Here is a 22,841-nt window from a genome sequence, read left to right on the forward strand (position 1 = left end):
GGTATACACACACCACATATATGAAAAATTCCAACTTGATGCACTCTACACAACTAACTTATGCCACTACATTATAAAATTCACGTACCGGGAGAACACTAGATCAATTCCAAGATGGGGACACTTGTAGGGAGTTTCCATTGTTTAGGCACATCAGAGGCTTCTTTCCAAATGCAACATGACACCTGCAGAGACCATTCCATCAAAGTTTGCGTTCCAAAACTTCACTCCTTCCTTTCCGAGCCCTGCCATTCTCCAAAACAGTAGTTTTCTACGCATATATGAGGTATTAGCTTACTCAGAAGTTGCACAAAAAATGCTGGTGTCCACTTTCTCTTTCTATACTTGTGAAAATTTAATTTGGTGCTGAAACATTTTTGTGGGAAAATCATATTTTTTCATTTTCACAGTTCAATGTTGTAAAATTCTGGGAAGCACCTGTGGGTTCAAGATGCTCACCACACATTTAGATAAATTTCTTGAGCAGTCTAGTTTCCAAAATGGGGTTACTTGTGCCAAAACAGTAAAAAAAAAAAAAAAAACATCAGGGGCTCTCCAAACGCAATATGGCGTCTGCTCTTGATTCCAGCCAATTTGTAAATTTTGTTGGAAAAATTAGAAATTTCTGATCAACTTTTAACTTTTCTAACTTCCTAATAAAATAAAAAAATGTTTAAAAATGATGCAGATGTAAAGTAGACATAAGTGAAATGTTATTTATAAGTTATTTTGTTTTGCATGAGTAACTAGTTTAAGGATATAAAAATTGAAAGTTTGAAAATTGCTACATTATCAACATTTCTCAGACACCAGTGAGGGAGGTGGGGTATGCAAAATCAGGCGGAACTGTACACTGAGACTCTTGGCCACACCAAGTGAGCACCCTAACTAGCATTTTTTTTTTAGATAAAACTTCAGTATCTCCTGAATGGAGTCAACAAATAGAACACAAAAGGTGGTATCAGTATCTTTGAATGTACATGTCCAACTGTTCAATGTTTCAGTACTTTTTGCACAACTTGCTGTTCCTTTACAAGGAGGATCTTAATGGCAAAATTCACAACAAGTGTTTGATCCATGAATCGCCCAATAAATTTTGGGGTTCAATTAGAATTGGTATTAAAAAGTCCTCCTCATCATGCTGTTCATATGTTGACATCATGAGACCAAGACGACACCTAACAATTGATCAACAGTACCTCACCTTTGCAAGCCTTCAAGCAGGATGATCTCAGCCGGAAATGGCCACTGAGTTTAGAGTGTCACAGAGTGTCATTAGCAGGTTGCAACACACATACAGAGAGACTGGAAGAGGCAGAGAAGTGGACGTCCTTTGACCACATCCCACTCTGATGACTGCTTCGTTGTGAACAATTCCCTTTGGAACGGGATGCTGAATGCCACACAACTGCAGGCACATTTAAGGGAGGTGAGAGGCATCTAAGTGTCATGTCAGACCATTCGAAACCATTTACATCAGCATGGTCTGGGGGCTAAATGACCTAAAATTGTTCCTGACTGTCTTTCTTGGGCCAGGGAGCATCCACGCTGGATGAGACCAGTGGGCCTCTGTGCTGTTGACTGATGAAGGTCGATTCACGCTGAGCAGAAATGATGGCCGCCAACGATGTTGGAGACATCAAGGAGAGCTCTATGCATCAGCCGCTATTGTCACTAGACGAGACTGTGGTGGTGGTGTTAATACAGAACTGCCCTACACTATGTGAACGGTACAGTCACCAGCCCCTACTACTTGAATAATATCATTAATCCAGTCATTGTGCCTCTGCATGAACAACACAAGCCTGAACCTTAATGACCTTAGGGCCGCCATTCAAGAAGAGAGGGATGCCATGCCTCAGCCGACAATAACTCTACTTGTGAACAGCATGAGATGTCTTCGTCAACCTGTAATTGATGCCCAAGGCCACATGACAAGTTATTGAGGTATTGCTATTTTTTGGGGTAAGTATACAACCACTATTGTTGGCTTTTGTTTGAATAAATTGTTTGAGATGAGGAAATCACCACTGCTTGCTTCTACATAAATGCCCAACTTTCATGATAAAATTTCACTGTAGTAAGAATGTTATCCATAAATTTTACCCTAAAGCTAAATTGCCTTCACTTTTTGTGAGTAGTGTATATTTAATATACACTGCTCAAAAAAATAAAGGGAACACTTAAACAACAGAATATAACTCCAAGTAAATCAAACTTCTGTGAAATCAAACTGTCCACTTAGGAAGCAACACTGATTGACAATCAATTTCACATGCTGTTGTGCAAATGGAATAGACAATAGATGTAAATTATTGGCAATTATCAAGACACACTCAATAAAGGAGTGGTTCTGCAGGTGGGGACCACAGACCACATCTCAGTACCAATGCTTTCTGGCTGATGTTTTGGTCACTTTTGAGTGTTGGGTGTGCTTTCACACTCGTGGTAGCATGAGACGGACTCTACAACCCACAGAAGTTGCTCAGTTAGTGCAGCTCATCCAGGATGGCACATCAATGCGAGCTGTGGCAAGAAGGTTTGCTGTGTCTGTCAGTGTAGTGTCCAGACGCTGAAGGCGCTACCAGGAGACAGGTCAGTACACCAGGAGACTTGGAGGGGGCTGTAGGAGGGAAACAACCCAGCAGCTGGACCGCTACCTACGCCTTTGTGCAAGGAGGAACAGGAGGAGCACTGCCAGAGCCCTGCAAAATGACCTCCAGCAGGCCACAAATGTGCATGTGTCTGCACAAACAGTTAGAAACCGACTCCATGAGGGTGGTATGAGGGCCCGAAGTCCACAGATGGGGGTTGTGCTCACAGCCCAACACGGTGCAGGACGCTTGGCATTTGCCACAGAACACCAGGATTGGCAAAGTCACCACTGGCGCCCTGTGCTCTTCCCAGATGAAAGCAGGTTCACACTGAGCACATGTGACAGACGTGACAGAGTCTGGAGACGCCGTGGAGAGTGATCTGCTGCCTGCAACATCCTTCAGCATGACCGGTTTGGCAGTGGGTGAGTAATGGTGTGGGGTAGCATTTCTTTGGAGGGCCACACAGCCCTCCATGTGCTCGCCAGAGGTAGCCTGACTGCCATTAGGTACCGAGATGAGATCCTCAGACCCCTTATGAGACCATATGCTGGTGCGGTTGGCCCTGGGTTCCTCCTAATGCAGGACAATGCCAGACCTCATGTGGCTTGAGTGTGTCAGCAGTTCCTGCAAGGTGAAAGCATTGAAGCTATGGACTGGCCCGCCCGTTCCCCAGACCTGAATCTGATTGAGCACATCTGGGACATCATGTCTCGCTCCATCCACCAACGTCACGTTGCACCACAGACTGTCCAGGCTGGGAGGAGATCCCACTGGAGACCATCCGCAACCTCATCAGGAGCATGCTCAGGCGTTGTAGGGAGGTCATACAGGCACGTGGAGGCCACACACAATACTGAGCCTCATTTTGACTTGTTTTAAGGACATTACATCAAAGTTTGATTCAGCCTGTAGTGTGTTTTTCCACTTTAATTTTGGGGGTGACTCCAAATCCAGGCCTCCATTGGTTAATAAATTTGATTTCCATTGATTTTTGTGTGATTTTGTTGTCAGCACATTCAACAGCACAGAACAAAGTATTCAATGAGAATATTTCATTCATTCAGATCTAGGATGTGTTATTTGAGTGTTCCCTTTATTTTTTTGAGCAGTGTACTTACATACATATTAGGCTAATACTTGTAATACTTGTTTTGTAGAGATTTTTTTTGTAGTAATTTTATTGACCACATAAACAGGATTAAAATGAAAGTTAACACCTTTAGATATCACAGGATCCACCATTTGATGGTCACAGCTCACCTCCTCCCCCTCATTTCATAATAACATCTACTCAGGTTACATAATATGAAAAAACAAACTCTGCCATAGAAATCAATGAAGATCTTTAGACTATTGTTTTCTGTGGCTCGTTTAGAATATTAGACTGTAGCTCCATAATGTACAAAACGTAGAATAGGCTGAGAATGTTTGTCAGCATCTGGTTTTAATTATTAAATAATATAGTGATACATTCCTTTTTAAGGCTTCACAAGGCAATAGTGACAAGTGATCAGGGAAGTATTGTATATACAGTCTTAGATTTACTTTTATATTTAATAATTTCTACATAGTAAAAGTATGACAACTAAAGAAATTAATAAAACATAAAATTATATTTTCTATTTGGTTGCTTAAATGGATTTCAATTGCCAAATTATTAACCTTATTTGCCAACCCAAAGATTATATATTGAGCTTCACTAGCAAAAAACATGCATGAACAGTACAACAAATCCCCTATAATTTTGGCCTTTATTTTACATCCATCTCATGCTTTGTGATGGTGCCATCTGACAAAGAGATAAGAATATAATATCACATATTGTCACTCCACTTTTGACATTTTTTCTGTGCTTCCTGAGAAAATAGAAAAAGTGCAACACAATGAAAAACTTTATATTTTGTCGCATTTTTCTTAGCACAATTTGTCTCTTTTTTTCATAACATTCCTTAATGTAGTTTTAGGAAGCTGTAGAGCTGAGGCACTATGTAGTCTTTATAGTGTCCATCAATGAAACCCTTTCCGCTGTTGTGCACAAACCAGCAGGTCACTTTTGTTCCGTTGATTCTGTTGTGGTGGTACTCCTTCTGTACACCCCTGCATAGAGAAAAGTAGTCAGATCATACTCCATGGCACAAGATATTAATTTTTGTGTCTTCTAGGAGTATTTGTTTTTTTTGTATTTTAGATAAATTATTTGAGATTGCCTCTAAAACTTTGTTGCCTGGCTACGACCATAATAAAGGACAACCCATGTGATTATAACCCAATATTGTTAAAGAAGTTTTCCACTACTTTATATGAAACCCCCCCCCCCCCTAATGTATCCCCCCAGAGCCCAGAAGTGTTTTTGTAAATTCTTTGCGGTTCCTTTTCTGCCTCTGAGCGGCGCTATCGCTGGGCCGCTCAGAGGCATCACGTGACCCGTCACTGATGTCACGTCAAGTGAGGCGTGACATCAGTGACTCACTTCCCCGGTGGCTGCTGGGCTGTGGCAGGGTTACCCCGTTCGTCACACCCAGCATCCACTGTGCTTTTTCCCAGTGAATGAGGAGAGGGAGAGCACGCTTTGGATGCCAGGTGTGATGCGGGGTAACCCCACCCACAACCCAGCAGCCATCGGTGGAACATGGAAGAGGGACCCTCGGCTGCAGCCTGGACTTCTCGTGATGCCTGTGAGCGGCCAGTGATAGCGCCGCTCACAGGCAGAAAAGGCACCACAAGGTATTTAGAGAAACCCTTATGAGCCCTAGGGGAATACATTGGGGGATCATATAAAGTAGTGGACAACCCCTTTAAAGAGGTTGTACCAAGTTTGGAAGTTATCCTTTACTAAAAGGATAGGGGGGGTAATTTCCTGATCACTGGGAGTCAGGCTGCTGAGACTCATCCTGGGAATGTGGTTCTGAAGAGCCCTGTTTGAATGTAGTGGAGCATGCAAACCTCCACTCAATTCAATCCCAATTGGACCTCCAGAAATAGGAGAGCGCTGTGCTCGGCTGGTCTTTGCCACTCCCCTTTAGAATGAGTGGAGTGTTGGTCGCATGCTTGAGATCTCAGGATCAATGATGTGCAGTGGTCCCAGCGATCAAATGCTTGCGATCTGGAAGAGAATAACTTTCAAACCTGGCGCAAGCCCTTCTAACAAATAGTCTCTCAGAAAGGTCTATGTCAACAGTGTTTCTCCACTCCAGTACCCCAACAGTACCAAATGGGTTTAGGATTCCTTTACTGTTGGAATTATATAAGTTCGGTATATATTTTATGGGCTTGCTAGTATTACTATTATATTATTCTATTTTTTATTATACGAGAACATCAAATCATGACCCTTTTGGGGGTACTTGAGGACCAGAGTTAAAGAAGGATTTAATGGTCCCACCACCAACTTTTATCACCTATACACAGTCAGGAAGATTCCCTGACTTGCGCCACTGTAAGTACAAAATATAAATCACTTATAGGTTACATTGCATAAAAAAAAACTTTTTTTGCTGTGACCTTCACTATAGGAAAATGCAGATTTGCTTAACTTCTTTTATACAGTTAAAAAATGGCACACTAACGCATAGTATCCCATCTGAGGCCAAAAAGACAAAGCTAAATTGAGCCTATAGGGATGTTTGAGGTGCTTGTCAGATGCTTTTCCTGATGTATATTTAAGACCTGAATCTAAAACGTAGGAGGAATCTACTGTCAGGTTCACTTTAAGATGTTCCAAATGTCTAGAATAGGACAGAATATTGAGAAGCAAATCACTGAAGCTGGGTCAAATCCCGTAGTGCAGAATTGCTATATACCATGCAAAGCGTCCCTATACTGTAGCCCAAGGGATAGATGATCCCAGCAAAACATAGAAGGGAAGGAGGACAAGGCTCTCCTAGATTAATCGGGTGATCTACGCGGACTAAATAGGTATAGTCTTGGATTAAGTGTGCTGTGTATGTTGCTTACATGTTCTTATACAAACCTTGTTACAGCCAGCTGCTTTCCTTTAACATTCATTGTAGCAATTGGTTTCTCAGAATCGGTTCCAGGTCGCAGATCATAGACGCTGACATCAGGATCCTTCATAAACTGGCCTAGATAAAGGGGTAGAGCACACGTTTTATATGTACTGATATCCTTACATTATTTCTGCTATTGAACGGTTTTGAATACACTGTTTCCTCTAATCTATCGGCCTGCAAACATAACCCGAGATGGCAAAAATCAGTTATGATGTTGCTTCATGTAAAAGTTAGTCTATATGGAAGCAGCAGAATTCAGCTTTAACTACTTGTAACCTACAGCCGTCCATAATTTCTTAACACGTCTCAAGTCAATAGACAGTAATAGTCACCAAACAGAAAATAACGAGAATATTTGGGCAGTTTTACCAGTAAGTTATCAAAACTCCAAATAATGTACTACCTATCAGACCGTGTGCTGCATCGGTGAATGTGTCACTAGAAGGAAAGTATAAACCAAGAAAGTCCACGTTGACAGGATGATCCTTCCACACACGATGCAGAATAATAAGGAATGACAAGTCATTATCCACCGTGATGGTGATATTGCTTTCCTTCTTCATTGATACAACAAGCCTGTAATAGCAAAAAATCCAGTATGAGCAATTGTCGCCTTTACTTATTGCTAAGGATGCTATGTGGTGATGTTTTTACAATTCTTAATGCTGAAATGCTTCTTGAAATTATTTTTTCATGGTGTGATTGTCTAGTATGCTCATTGGCAATCTTTGGGGATCCCGGTAGACGGACCCCACAAATCTAGAAGTTATTCTCACCTATCCAGTGGACACCCCTTTGAAATTCAAAAATACAAGTGTCCATATCTATATATGTATATATATCCAGGTGTGACAGACCCAGAACATTTTGCACTTGTATACATACTATTGTGCTCTTCAAAGCTGAGGGTCCTCTTGTTACATAGTTACGTAGGTTGATAAAGACCTAAGTCCATCAAGTTGTCTTATGCCATCATTCATCATTTTAACTATTAGTAAATCAATCACTTGCAAGAAAAGCATTTAGGAAATGTTTGCCGTTTTCAGTCCACATAGGAAATGTATTGATTCACCCACCTCTTATATGTCAGAGTACTGGACTCCGACCACTTCATTACTCTTGTGTGAGACGGATCTTTCACTGTTATTTTCTCAGTGCTTATTTCTATCTTTGTGTTCAGCTGCTGGAAATAGAAGCCAAAGGTACCAAAGTAGGTGTTAAGCTTTCCATCCTTGGCTTTCTTAGCTGTCACAATTTTCCCGTTAATTGTAATACCTACAGTAAAAGGAAGCTGATATAGTCACTGAGTTCATGGAGAGATGACAGTTTACCAGGATCTCTTGCATTGTTTCTGTTACATACACTTGAAGGTAAAATGCAGGTGAGACCTCAGTCAGATTACATCATAGGGGGCAAACATGGCATCCACAGTGCTCAATACATTATCACTTGTGTCCAGTTCAAGCCCAAAACAACCATCAGGACTACTGATGGATGTGAGTCAATTTTGAAAGTTACTGTATCCTCTAGTTGCAGGTTAGGAGATATTCTGGATTGCTGGGACCCCTACTAATGCTGAATGTGAATGTACACTGCCGCTCCATCTGGCTATCTCCAGCAGTCCCTTTAAAAATGAATGGAGCGGCAGTGTACATATAATCAACCTCTGGTCCATTCACACAGGGCTCTTCAGAGTTCTCTGGATCAGTGGGGTCCCAGCAATTGGGAAGTTCTAGCCCATGGATAGGGATTAACTTCCAAACTTGAGAATAGCCCTTGGAAGCTATACACTCAATTAGTGGGTGAAATGATTTTTAAGATTGCTGAAAAATCATGGTTCTTGGTTGCGCATCATCCTCTTTAAATAAGTCCTTCAAAGAACAATGATATTGTATGCAGATAAAACGATCATATAACCAAGAATCTGTGCACATGTAACTTTGGTTGGCCTGTCCATTTGTCGAAACAGGGTATTAAACAACCGCCGATCAGCTTCCATGTACTGTAGCGGTCGACCAGTTTAACTGCTGCATAAGGCTAGGATCACACTTGTGTTCTAAAAGAAAAAGTGCAACATTCCGCTTTTGTTTTTTAAATAAAATGATGCCCCCCAAACGCAAACCAAATGGACACCATTATTATAAATGGGGTCAACCTGGAGCCATCTTTATTCATCATAGAATGGATGCAATTTTTGCAAGAGTTGCATTTTTCTGTTTCTACAAAAGAACAGAAAACCATAAAGCTTACGTCTAGTGTGAACCTAGCTGTACAGGCGTAAAGTAACTCTCATGTGCACACGCCTATTACTAGTGTACAAGCGCCTTACCTAATTTTGGATCTGACATCATGTTCAGGATACTTCCAGCCTGTTCATCAATGTTGAAGCAGACATCTGTCTTGCTCTTTGGCAAGTTTATAATGAAATGTGGATCGTTATCAACTGGAAATACATAAGCATTAGCAATGTATTATACATAGTCCTATCAATCTGGGCACGGCAAGACTAAAATTAGAGATGATACTGAATAAAGGCTAGCAAAGCTTGCAAGATTATAAAAAAAAAAAAAAAAATTCATAAGCGTTGAATGACAGCTTAGGTTACATAAGGGCTACTTATATGTCAACGTGCATAGGGTCAGATCTGCGGACAGCATGGCATAGAGAAGGAAATATAGGTTTGTAGGAAAAGATTCAGCATGAATTGTATTTTATTAATTGAAATCCCTAAAGTCTGTATGTATGAGTCCAGGGGCAGGTCCTACTAGTGATTGACAGCTATCTCTACATGCACAGTCATACAGGGAAGACTGTAAATCACTGAATAGCACCGATCTTTGCACTCGCATGCATGCAAACACTAGAATAAAATACAAGTTTTAGGTTGTGTGCCCACGATGGGTTTTTTAAGCGTTTCCGCAGCGGCAAAAACGCTGCAGAAACGTTTAAAAAATGCTTGGTAGAAGGACTGCCATGTTCCCCAATGATAATTCGCATGTGCTGTGCACATGCTGCAGAAATTTCCGCTGCGGGTTATCATTGCGGAAAGAAACGCAGCACTACCAATTATTATGCGGAAGCGCTGCGTTTTTGCAGTCATTGCATTGGCGCGCATGGATTCCGCATCACTGTATATGTACATGCAGAATCCAAGCGTTTCAATGTGCGGATGGTACCCAGGTCTGGAGAAGAGGAGACTCTCCTCTGGACCCAAGTACCATACAACCTGTAAAAAAAAAAAAGAATAAAATAAAAAATAAATATTATATTTACCTTCTGATGGCCCCCGGTGTGCTTGTCTTCGGTTTCCGGCAGATCGTGGTGGACTGAAGGACCTGCGCTGACGTCATAGTCATGTGACGGCAGGTCCTTCAGTGTAGTGCACCGCGAGCTGCCGGCAAGCCAGGACGGAGCGAAGCAAGACACCGGGGGCCATCGGAAGGTAAGTATAGATTTATTTTTTTATTTTTTACCATTCTTTAAGGTCACACTATATAAATCCATGCCGTTTGCATGGATTTATATAGTGTGACCAAGTGATCAAGCACTTTCCAAGTGATGCTAAAATCGCATGGAAAGCGCTTGTCAACCCGCATGCGGAAATACATGTGAAGAACGCTTCACATCCGCATGTCCCTGGCAGGAAAAACGCATGTACAATCCGCATGTACAATCCGCATGTACAATCCACATGTACAATCAGCATGCGTTTTTTTCTGCCAGGGAGATGCAGAAACGCTCAGGAAAACATCCGGAACATTTCTGCATCGTGGGCACATAGCCTTACTGAGTCTTTTCCCACATTACTCTGATCAGCTCCTCTTGCTCTTTAACATCCTGCCTGCAGATCAGATACAATTTCAACTTGACAGGTTCTCTTTAAACGGGTTAGTAATCACTATGGAAAGATGTGCTGCTGTAGAGGAAAAATAGCAGCCATCTACTACTAGCGGCTATGTATTCTAGTTTATAATAGTGCAGTATATGGAATGGGGTGGTCCTCATGAGAGAATCCCTTCTAGAACTTCAGGACAGAGTTATATATTAAATACCTTACATATTTCTATATATAAGCAGGAATACGTACCACAGTTTGGAGGAGCATTTGGATTGTTTTTGCAGTTTGAGGTTGGAATAATAGTTATTGACTCAGTTGTGTCTGATCTTAGCTCTAAATTAGGAGGATCAGTTGGAATACACTGAATCTGCTTTGTCCCCGTTGTTGGTGGAGGAGGTGCAGGAGTAGTCTTCGTAGATACAGCCAATGCTGATTTAAGGGAAAAGTTATAACATTACCATACTGGTCTGTAGTGGAAAACGACTAACAACATTTCCATCTTTTTGCTTGGGTGTCAGTGTAATGTAGCGTCCATGCTGTAGTAAGCGCTTGTCTGTACCTATACATGGTATAGGCTCACATATTACTGTTTCCTTGCCTTTCTCTAGCATTAGACAGAGTTTTTTTCATTGTTTAGGTGACAAAGATTAAGTAACAAGAAAGAATATATTTTGTACACCAAAAATGAAGTCTGTGCTGACTATAGTCTGTCAGGTCTGGATTATACTTTATAGTGACCCTTATTCTACCTCTAGGTTCTGAATCCTACCCAGTCCACTATGCCTCACACATGTGGAACACGTGTATGTCACAAATGTGGTTTGTGGAACCACTGTGCCACGGACCAAGAAGTGCCTGGAGGGGCGTGACTAGGGGCCTCGCCCAATCCAACCCCGGACGCATGGCAGCTTTACGACTCCGTGATCCGAGGAGGGACGAGGGAGGTATCCCAGATTCTACTCCAAAACAGACCAACGGACACGCAGCAGCTGGACCCAATAAGACAGGATGTCTGGGCTTGCATCGGAGTGCAACGGGCTGGGTTAGTAGCGAAGTGCAGCAGGCGGAGTTCGCACTGGAGAGCAGCAGACGGAGTTTTCATCGGAGTGCAGAAAGCTGGGTTTGCACCAGAGTGCAGCAGGCTTGGTAGCATGAACTAGTACACAACCTTCACAACATAGACTGTAGAACAGGAAGGTTGCTCAGGCACCTCCCCATTGTCTAGGGACGTAATAGCAAGTGCACGCTAGCCCTTTAAGAGGGCCCTGCTGGAAGCAGGCAGAGCACGGGGGAGGGAAGTGCTGGCCGCTGCGCTGGTGAGTGAAGTGACATGCCTGAGACCCTACCTGCCAGAGCGGGGATCCAGCGTGGCACTAACAGTGTCCACTCCTGCACATGGATATTTCCACTCTGAAGCGATGTCCTTAGACTTCAATCGAGAAATTCAAATTCGTTCAAGTGGATGACTCATAGGCTCCAAGTTAATGCTTACTTGTTGAGACTCTATTGCACTCCCCTTAAAATATACCGTATATATTTTTTTCAGATGTGGTTCTTCTTTAAACAACTAGATTATGAAAGGAATGATCTAGGCATGAAGTGTGAGTGGTGGAGGATCTGAGTGGTGCTGGTTTCCCATGTGCCCTTTCTATAATCCAACTTTGCAGCCTGCCATCCTGATGCTATCACTGCCATTTGCTGGTATTAAGTGTTATAGGCGATGCAGAGATGTATATAAAACCGTCATTTTACTTTACATCACAATTGTTAATTTAAGTATTTCGTCCTGATTTTTTTGGGGACAGCCCTGCAAACTGGAATGCAAGCGGGCAGGGTTTAGCAAAACCATGCCCCAAAGTTGGTGTCCCTGTTGATTAGGCAAGCTTCCCCGAACAATACTACGGGTGGGGTCTGAAATGTGGTTAAACAGTCATACATGGTCTGAAAGTCTTTAACAATTACTGCAATATTATCCTGTTGCAAAGAAAATTAATGTAAAGTCATTATACTGACTTTGACAGCAAGCTCCTTTGAGGGAATTTGGGGAGTCTGCCAACATCTTCTCCTTTCCATCTTCACTCTCAATCAACAAGGATGTAAAAGGGGTCACAAAATGGTGGGTTATGGACAACTGCATAATTCTCTTGGTTAGGTTGCGTTTTGCTTCAGCTGTGGTCGCCAAGTTCCTGCACAAGAAATCAGCATTGGTAAAAATACGCTTTTTTTTCCAAGGTCACACACAATTTGAGAACCCGAAAATATTATTTTCTGGGATTTCAGATCTAGATTGTGTCTACTATATATGTTATAAATCACCCTCAAGCCTATATTTTTTTATTTAACTGAATTTTTCGTAAATAAAATTACAGAGTTACGACATAAAAGTAAAAATCTTAGCAAACAATACTACATAGGTTAACTTAATTTATCAGCAACAATGAATGAACTCAGCGCTGAAGACTTCACATCTTATATGACTACATTTGAACATGACCACTGACAAAACAAGATAAGACAATGACACAGAAGGAAGGGGAGGGCGTGGGGAGGGGAAGAAATTAAAGAACAATTCTAAATCGACACCTACTATAAAAACTACTATGAAAACTACTATAAGCATGTTCATTAACAGTCCCTTTGTACGTAATATGCTTCCAAGGAGTCGAGGCCGCTCCTAAGTGTTTAATTGTGTTATTTAAGGAAGTGCTCCCAGTTAAGTTTTCATCCTCTTGACATATTGAAATCTTTATATTACATAGCTCTGTGTACTTACACTTGCCTTTCTTGAGAAAAAAAGAGGAATTTAATAAGTAAATTGCTGGTTTTTACACCCACTTTGCAATTCTATCCATTCAAGAAGTTGAGATAACCCTTTAAAGAGTTATTCCTAGAACTGCAAGTTTGACTGCCTGACTGTTGGGACCCCTAGCAATTCCAAGAATAAAACGAGTTCATTTTAATCAATAGATCTTGGAATAGTAATAAGTTCCACAATTGGATGTGTTTAAATAAAATGTTCCTGTGCTGAGATAATCTTGTAAATGTGCTCCTGCTGTGTACTGTGTAATTTCTGTGTCTGACCGTGCAAGAACATGGTCTGATCATGGACAGGGAAAGACGCAAAAGAGTATACAGACATTACAGCAGGGAATCACAACTGATTCTTTCTTGTAGGTAAAACATTGTCCAGTCTATATACTCTCTTTTGCTTCCTCTCCTGCCCAGGAGATGTGGTATGATCAGACTATGTCCCTGTACGGTCAGACACAGCCATTACACAGTACACAGCAGGGGCACATTTATAAGATTATCTCAGCACAGGAGCATTTTTTATTTAAAACACATCCAATTGTGGAAATTATTTTTATTCCAAGATCTGTTGATTAAAATGAACTTTGTTCGCGGGACAATCCCTGTAAATAGATCTGAAGTGTGCATGCTCAACCTCCTCTTCATTTATTGTGTTTGGGACTGAGGGAAATAGCCAAGCAGAGGATGCTGCTACTTCTGACATTCCCATAGACAATGAATGGAATGGAGGCTGAGCATGAGAACCTCCACTATATTCAAGATGGAGCTCTGAGGATGTGAATAAAGGGGTTTTGTATATTATACTGTAGAGTACAGCAATTTTCAATTCAATGTAAAGGCCTGACATCATATACAACTCTGTGACTGGGGCACTTACTTTTATATGCTTTTCCATCTGTATATGACTGAATTAAACCGAAAAACGATTCATCCATAAAGTATGGGATATTGATATTGTCCTCACCTCTCAGCGAGCAGCTGGTTAATGGTTAGCTGGGCCCAGTATTGCTTGGCGAAATCAGGAAAGGCGTGTTTACTCTGGGCAAAGAATTCATTCAATGCTTCAATTTCTGCAACAGTTTCCAGTAGGAAGTGAACGTCTTCCTGAATAAAAATATTTTTAAACATAAGGTTGAAAAAAAATGTTCATTGCATTTCCTTATTGTTAAAGCTTTTTTGATATCTTCCCAAAAAAACTAAATAAGTAATAAAGAACTGGTTGGCGTGTGCACGTGATGGCTACCGCAATGAAATCTCTGAATGTTTGACTGAGATATCGATAAACTTCTATGGAACAGATACAGTATATGCCAACAGACTTGTTTCAGTCACTTTCCATTACAAAGGCTTCCGTATATTGTGCAAGAACCATTGTTTATGTTGATGGTCACCCCAGCACTGACTCACAGCCGAGTGATGCAGAGTGACATGTCAGTCAGTGCCGGGGGTGATGTGACAGCCGCCGCTCTCTATATACAGAGCGGTGACTAAAACTTTATTTATTTCAGATATATTCGTTTTATCATATTATCAATCTGTATTTTGCAAGAAATCCCGAAAAAGTTATTAGCAGACTTACAGCTGATGTTCCAGTGATGAAGCTTTCTATGGGTGTTTTCTTTTCAGGGTCAACTTTACCAGCTACAACAATTTCATCACCTCCAAAATAATGGTGGAAACGGTTATTCGTCATATCAGAGACTCCATTTGATGGGTACTCAAACACGATGTCTTTGAGAAGAGGTGTGGAGACCTTCTTATAAAATTCCTGGAAAACAAGATAAGTTAGGGTAACTCTTGCTGGTATAGATATATATACATATGCAGTACATTTACACATAGCTGGTGAAATATGTATTTTCTAAGTAAATATATTTCTAAAGGTGCTATTGACATGAAATTCTCACCAGATGTCAGTACCAACCCATCCAATCCACAGGCAAAGAAATCAAATCATAGATTTCCATAAATTAAGTTCTGTGTAATAATGAGAAATGACACAGGGAGAAAGTATTAAACACATGAAGAAAGAGGCAAAAAGCCATGGAAAGTCATGACACCAGCTGAAATCTATCAGCAGATAGAAAGTTATTATTGTTCACTAAGTGGCAGGATATCAGTTGGTTCAACTGATGGCCTATAAAAAGGTGTTTCATTACCTAGAAGCCACAGATGAAACATCTGATGGGTAAAATAAGTGAGCTGTCTCAAGACCTTTGCAACCTTATTGTTGCAAAACATACTGATGGCATTGGCTATAGAAGAATTTCTAAACTACTGAAGGTTCCAGTGAGCATTGTTGGGGCCATTATCCAGAAGTGGAAAGAACATAATTTCATCATAAACCAGCCACGACCAGAGGAGTGAAAAGAATTATCAGAAGAGTTGTCCAAAAGCCGAGGACCACCTATGGAGAGCTACAGAAAGACCTGGAATCAACAGATACAAATTGTTTCAAAGAAAGCTTTAAGTAATGCACTCAACCTCCATGGCCTGTATGCACGCTCACCACACAAGACTCCATAGAACAGCTAGAAAAGTAAATAATTAGTTAAAGATAAAAAACCTTGAGTTGAGCAGCAGTATCCTGGTTTCCAAAAATCCTCTGAGCCAGCCCATGGTTCTCCTGGGCCAGTCTTTCTAAGAAGTCATAGTCCACATCAAAACCAATACCAAGGGAATGAACGGAGAACTCATCGCGGTTATTTGCTTTAACGTTCTTAAGAATTTTGGACAGTTTTAATTCACCTGGAAGAACAGGGCAATAAATAAAATCAAATTATTTGAAAATAACTACCTTTTGTATCTTAAAAAAAAGCATTCCTTTGAGATTAGATACAGATCCCAAGCCTCGTCTCCTTTTAAATAGTAGATACAAAAAACGTCAGCAGCTTTTTTGTAAAAAAAAAAAAAAGTGCAGTACTTTATTCACCCATATCAAATATGGCGTATCATATGGAGCCTATCTCAAGTTAAGATATTGAGCCATTGCTTGCATTTCTACTTAGCTATAGGAAAAGCTGAAACAGTTAGGTCCAGAAATATTTGGACAGTGACTGAATCTTTGTTATTTGGGGTCTGAACGCCACTTTTTTTTTTAAATTAAAATAAAACAACTGAGATACAGTTGAAGTTTAGACTTTCATGTTTAATTAGAGAGGTTGAACAAAAAAATCCTGTGAAAAATGTAAGAATTGCAACCATTTTTCTACAAAGCCTCCTTATTTCAGGGGCCCAAAAGTATTTGAACAAATTAACTTTACCATAAATAAAATGTTCATTTTTAATACTTTGTAGAGAATCTTTTGCAGGCAATAACTGCCTGAAGTCTGGAAGCAATGCACGTCACCAAACGCTGGGTTTTCTCGTTTGTGATGGTTTGCTCGGCCTTTATAGCAGCTGACTTCAGTTGTTACTTGTTTGTGGGTCTTTCTGCCTTACGTTTTGTCTTAAACATGTGAAATACTTGCTCGATGGGGTTGAGATATGGTAATTGACTTGGTCATTGCAGAATATTTCACTTTTTTGCTTTAAAAAACTCCTCGATTGCTTTTTTCAGTTTTGGGTCATTGTCCATTTGTACTGTGAGGCGCTGACCAATCAACCTTGCTGCATTTGGTTGAATTTGAGCAGAAGGCATATCCCAGTACACTTCAGAATTCATCCGGCTGCTTCTGTTTTCAGTCACAATAAACACTAGTGACCCAGTGCCATTGGAAGCCATGCATGCCCATGCCATCACACTGCCTCCACCAGGTTTTACAGAGGATGTGGTGTGCTTTGGATTATGAGCCGTTCCAAGTCTGCTCCATACTTTCTTCTTCCTATCTTTATGGTACAGGTTGATCTTAGTTTCATCTGTCCAAAGAATGCTTTACCAGAAATGGGCTGGCTTCTTTAGATATTTTTTGGCAAAGTCTAATCTGGCCTTTCTATTTTTATGGCTGATTAATGGTTTGCACCTTACAGTGAACCCTCTGCATTTGCTCATATGAAGTCTTCTCTTTATGGTAGACTTACATACTGAAACATACTTCCTGGAGAGTGTTCTTCACTTACGTGGATATTGGTTTTTATTCACCATGGAAAGCATTCTGCGATCATCCACCACTGTTGTCTTCTGTAGATGTACAGGCCTTTTTGAGTTCCCCAGCTCACCAGTGCGTTTTTTTTTTGCAGAATGTACGAAACTGTTGAGTTGGCCACTATTAACATTTCTGCTATCTCTTTGATGGAGTTCTTTTTTTTCCAGCCTAATGATGGTCTGTTTCTCTTCTATTGAGAGCTTCTTTGACCATATGTTTTGGGTTCACAGCAATAGCTTCCAAATGCAAATGCCATACCTGGAATTAGCTCCAGACCTTTTACCTGCTTAATTGATGATGGATTAATGAGGGAATCGCCCAAGCAGCCCATTAAAGAGCTTATGAGATAATTATCCAATTACCTTTGGTCCCTTGAAAAAGAAGTAGCTACATGTTAAAGAGCTGTAACTCCTAAACCCTTACTCCAATTAGGATGTGAATACCCTCAAATTAAAGCCGAGTCTGCACTTTAAGCCCATATTTATTATCTAACTGTATCTTGAATATGTTTTGGTAAACAGCTAAAATGCCAAAACTTTTCACGGTCCAAATATTTCTGGACCTAACTATAATATCAGTACAGTACAGAAACCAGAGATTTTAGTTTTATCAGAGGCAGATGTCTAACTTACCCACAGTGGGGTCTCCATCTGAGACTAGCACAATCAATGAGACGGAGTTTGGATCCAGCAGTTTTTGCTCGCTAGCTTCTTTCAGTATGAAGACTGCTCTCAGGAGTGCTTCATTGATGTTTGTACCTGTTAATAATGAAAGCATATTGAATGAAATTGTCTTTATATTGGACAGTCGTAGACTACATATTCTATGTTACAGCTCGTTATTTCATTTCCAATTTAAAAGTGAAGCACGTTTGAAAAATAAGTCCTTTCACCTAATAGGAGCCATAAAAAAGGCACTGGGTTCAAAGTTATGAGTCCGGTATATTCATGAGAAGAGTACTCCTCTGTTCTCTCTTAAAAGTGACCGATGACTGACTGCTGTGTATGTCCATCAATCATTGGGGACAGTTACCCACACCCTTCACAAAAATGATTGACAGACGTACTTAGTGTTTATCCAAGCAGGATAAGATGCTGACTAGTGATGAGCGAGCACTAAAATGCTCGGGTACTTGTTGCTCGGGTCAAGCACATTGGAATACTCGGGTGCTCGACCCGAGCAACGAGCCCAATGTATGTCTATGGGAAACTCAAGCATTTTTCAGGCGGCTCCCCCCGGTGGTCTGCAGAGGGCCTAAAAATTGCCCAAATCGATGGGAACAGTGCTCAAATGACATGAGGACAGCATTGGGAAGACCCCTGGAAGCATTTCTGACTCCCAGGTCACTGCTGTCAACAACGTTGTCAGAGGTATTACGCCACTTTTTTACGTACTCACAATAAAACATATAAAAACGAAACCAAAATGGATTTTCCTGGGAAATATGTTAAGGAACATCTTTTCCAGGGTAATGACTAGTATATAAAGCAAAATAAATCACCAAAAACAAAAATGCTCCTCCACACCTTGGGCTATGATCACACGTAGTGTTTTTGATGCGTTTTTTCACTTTTGCATTGCTTTCAACCGTGACAAAAGCATTCACCAGGAAATGTAATTTTAGCATTTTACAACCTTATCTGGCCATGTGGTGTGAGATATCATCAGACACATTGTGTTTCATTTATGAATGAGGGTCTCTGAAAGTCACAAAGCCTATTTTTATAGGGCCATCAGGTGACCTTTACTATTCTTAAAGGGCCAGCAGTCGGCCCACACTATTCTTAGAGAGCCATCAGCCGGCTATGTTTATTGTTCCCATTACTAAAGAGTGGGTCTCCTATACTGTTATTGCGTATGTAGTGAGTGACAGGGCTGCCCAAAATTTGGACGCACCCCAATACCACTTTGAAAATTTGGATGCACCTCAATACCCCTTTGTTTTCAGGAGGCCCTTCTCTAAGTCTCTTCAATGCTCCCATTATTAGGAAGTAGGTCTCCCATTGTGTTTGCCTATGCAGTGAATGCAAGGGTTGCCAAAAATTTGGAGGCACTCCAATGCCCCTTGTAAGAGACGTGGAGGAAGGCCTCATAAAAAAATTTTTCCCATTAGAAAGGAGCGGGTCTCCTATACTTATAATGCCCATACAACAAAGTGTGACCTCTGCCGCCAGTGTTTTCAGTTGGGAATTTTTTTAATAGTTCCGTAACAAGGGCCTTCTGGTACAGCCCCATTTTTATAGACCTATCCGCCTCAGGAATAAGAGATATAAAGTTCTCCTAGCGTGGGTCTAGAATTGTCACCAACCAGTAATGACTGTCACCCAAAATTTTGAGAACGCCAGGGTGATGGGAAAGGCAGCGTAACATAAACTCAGCCATGCGTGTCAGACTACTAACAGGCAAGACTTGCGTGTCCTCACCAAGAGGATGACTGACCATGCTCTCCTCCTCCTCTCTGTCCTCTGGCCATCCACGCTGAACAGACGATATGACAGCTGTGCAGGTAGTACCATCTATAGCGCATGAAACTAGCTCCTGTTCTTCCTCCTCCTCCTCTTCCTCATTGTCACCCAATCCACGTTGGGATGAGATGAGGCTGGGCTGTGTGTAATCACCCTGTATGGTTCCTTGCTCCATCTCATCATGCGTCTGCAATGCATCCTCTTTGATTGTGGGCAGAGAGCGTTTTAGAAGACAGAGAAGCGGGATGGTGACGCTAATTATGGCGTCATCGCCGCTCACCATCTTGGTGGAGTCCTCAAAGTTTTGGAGGATGTTACATATGTCTGACATCCATGTCCACTCCTGAGGTCTTATGTGTGGAGTCTGAACTGAATACTGACGGCCTTGTTGATGCTGGTACTCAACAACTGCCCTCTTCTGCTCACAAATCCTTCCCAACATCTGCAGTGTAGAGTTCAAATGTGTGGGGACATCACACACCAGTCTGTGAGCCGGAAGCTGCAAACGCTGCTGAAACATGGCAAGGGCGGCCGAAGCTGTAGGTGACTTTCTAAAATGGGCACACAGGCGGCGTACTTTAACAAGCAGATCTGACAGCTCTGGGTAGGATTTGAGAAACCTCTGAACCACGAGGTTAAGCACATGGGCCAGGCATGGTACGTGTGTGAGGCCATTGTTAGGGCCATTGTCACACACGACCATGCCTGGCTGTAGGTTCAGTGGTGTGAGCCACAGATCTGCCTGCTCTTTCAGAGCTGTCCACAACTCTTCAGCATTGTGCGGTTTGTCACCTAAGCATATTAGCTTCAGCACAGCCTGTTGCCGCTTGGCCGAGGCTGTGCTGCAGTGCTTCCAGCTTGTGACTGATGTGGTCATTTTGGAGATGGAGACTGAAGAGAAGGAGGAGGCTGCGGAGGATGAGGTGCAGAAGCTGTAGACTGTGGGGGCAACCCTGATTGAACTAGGGCTCGCAATCCTTGGCGTCGGGAGGACGTGTTCCATCCCAAGGTCCGACTGGGTCCCGGCTTTCACTATGTTAACGCAGTGTGCCGTCAGCGAGATGTACCATCCCTGCCCACAAGCACTTGTCCACGTGTCCGTGGTTAGGTGGACTTTCCCGGTAACTGCGTTGTTGAGGCCACGGCTAATGTTTTGGGACACGTGCTTGCGTAATGCAGGGACGGCACACGGGGAGAAATAGTGGCAGCTGGGGACCGAGTACTGAGGGACGGTTGCCACCATCAGGTTGCGGAATTCTTCCATCTCCACGAGCCTAAAAGGCAACATTTCGAGCGCAAGCAGTCGTGAAATATGGGAATTTAGTAGTGTGGCCTGTGGGGCGTTGGCTGCGTATTTGCGCTTGCGTTCCAAGGACTAGGGTATGGACAACTAAATACTGCGTTGGGACGGACGTGGACGTGCTTCCTGATGCTGCTACTTGAGAGTGTGCAACGAGAGGTGCAGGGCAGGAGGCATCTTCGCATGCACCATGGACAGGTGATTGGCTTGCATGCACAACAGCGGAAGAAGCAATGATGCCACCCACAGACACTGTTCCTGGACCCTGGGATTCGGCCCACAAAGTCAGGTGCTTTGCTGCCATGTGCCTGATCGTGCTGGTGGTGGTCAGGCTGCTAGTTTTGCCACCCCTGCTGATGCTGGTCTGGCAGGTGGTGCAAATGGCCTTTTTGGGGTTATTGGTAGAGTCTTTAAAAAACAACCAGACTCGGGAAGACCTAACAGTTGTGCTGGCAACTTCCTTCGTGTTGGTGTTACGAGGAATGGTTGCCTGCCTTTCGTCTGCGGCCACCACACTGCTTCTTCCTGCCTGTTGGGGTGCTCTGCCTCCCTCACCCTGTGTGCTGCTGTCCTTGCTCTACATGTCGTCCTGCCAGGTTGGGTCAGTTACTATATCATCCAACACCTCGTCTTCCACTTCCGCACCCTGGTCCTCCTCCTGACTTTCTGGCACTTGTCTCATCATCTTCCACCTCTTGTGACACTTTCCCACTGTCGCCTTCATGTGACCGTGGCTGCTCAAATATTTGGGCATCGCTACATGCGATCTTCTCTTGCCCCTCCTCAAGTGGACCGGGCGAGAGGCCCGAATCTATAAATGGAAAAGTGAACAGCTCTTCAGAGTGTCCAAGTGTGGGATCATTTGTCTCCGGGCACTCGGCATGGTGGGAGGAAGGAGGATCAGGGTGAGGAATATGCGGTCCAGACTCACGGCTACTGAGACTTGACCGTATGAAAGACAGGGTGGTGGTGGTGGCTAAGTCACTGGAAGCATTATCGGCTATCCAACCAACAACCTTTTGACACTGCTCTGGGTTCAATAGTGGTGTGCTTCGGTCCCCTAGGAATTGGGACAGGAACGTTGGGCGAGAAGATGTGGGTGTTTGTTGTGGCACAATTTCAGCTTGCCCACGGCCTTGGCCTCGCATGCACCATCACCATCACATCCAGTTCCCCGTCCCTTGCCACGCACCTTGCCCATTTTAAATGGAGGACAATATGTTTCACGCTCACTACAAATGGCTGAATTTGGAGCGAAGTTATATGTAATCCGTGTGATGGAGAAACCACAGTTTTAAATACCTGGCCTGTAGGTAACTATTTTGAACAGCAAACCGGTGTCAAAAACTTCGCTGACACACTGAAAAAAAATTTGAATGGAGGCCAAAAATGGCAGTATTTTCGGCGCAATTATATGTGATCCGTGTGACGGACAAACCACAGTTTTAAATAGCTGGATTTTTAGCGCTGTAATATGGAAAGGACCTGGCTGTATTCTGCAGTGCAAAGAAGCAAATGGCACAGAAAAACGGTGTTCTCTGGATTGCTTTTTAAGCAAATAATGAGGATTAAGATCCTAAAAAAATTATTCCTGGTCCCTGAGACCTGGGCCTTTGTATAGAAATATCTAACAGCTGCAGAAGGCAGAACTGGAATGGAGCCTCTTGTGCTATATGCACTGCAGTCTGTTATATACACTGCCTGCCTGATATCTCTGCAGATGGATTAGTCCTCA

General features: G+C 42.4%; 1 protein-coding gene across 1 annotated transcript in view; it reads right to left on the reverse strand.

Moving 5' to 3' along the window:
* Positions 1–4,022: 4,022 nt before the first annotated feature.
* The window catches only part of ITIH2 (inter-alpha-trypsin inhibitor heavy chain 2), a 67,427-nt gene continuing 48,608 nt past the window's right edge, over positions 4,023–22,841 (reverse strand). Inside the window, exons 11-21 of the mRNA XM_073652446.1 lie at positions 17,974–18,099; positions 15,823–16,004; positions 14,836–15,024; positions 14,221–14,360; positions 12,459–12,631; positions 10,695–10,874; positions 8,937–9,050; positions 7,684–7,882; positions 7,011–7,183; positions 6,568–6,679; positions 4,023–4,694 (exon numbers count right to left, since the gene is read on the reverse strand). Of these exons, the coding sequence (XP_073508547.1) occupies positions 4,547–4,694; positions 6,568–6,679; positions 7,011–7,183; positions 7,684–7,882; positions 8,937–9,050; positions 10,695–10,874; positions 12,459–12,631; positions 14,221–14,360; positions 14,836–15,024; positions 15,823–16,004; positions 17,974–18,099 (1,736 nt within the window). The 3' untranslated portion in view covers positions 4,023–4,546. The remainder of the gene's footprint in view (positions 4,695–6,567; positions 6,680–7,010; positions 7,184–7,683; positions 7,883–8,936; positions 9,051–10,694; positions 10,875–12,458; positions 12,632–14,220; positions 14,361–14,835; positions 15,025–15,822; positions 16,005–17,973; positions 18,100–22,841) is intronic.

Source organism: Phyllobates terribilis, unplaced genomic scaffold (assembly GCF_046119375.1).
Source record: "Phyllobates terribilis strain yellow unplaced genomic scaffold, ASM4611937v1 Scaffold_11__3_contigs__length_659146591, whole genome shotgun sequence".
In the NCBI taxonomy this organism is placed as follows: Eukaryota; Metazoa; Chordata; class Amphibia; order Anura; family Dendrobatidae; genus Phyllobates; species Phyllobates terribilis.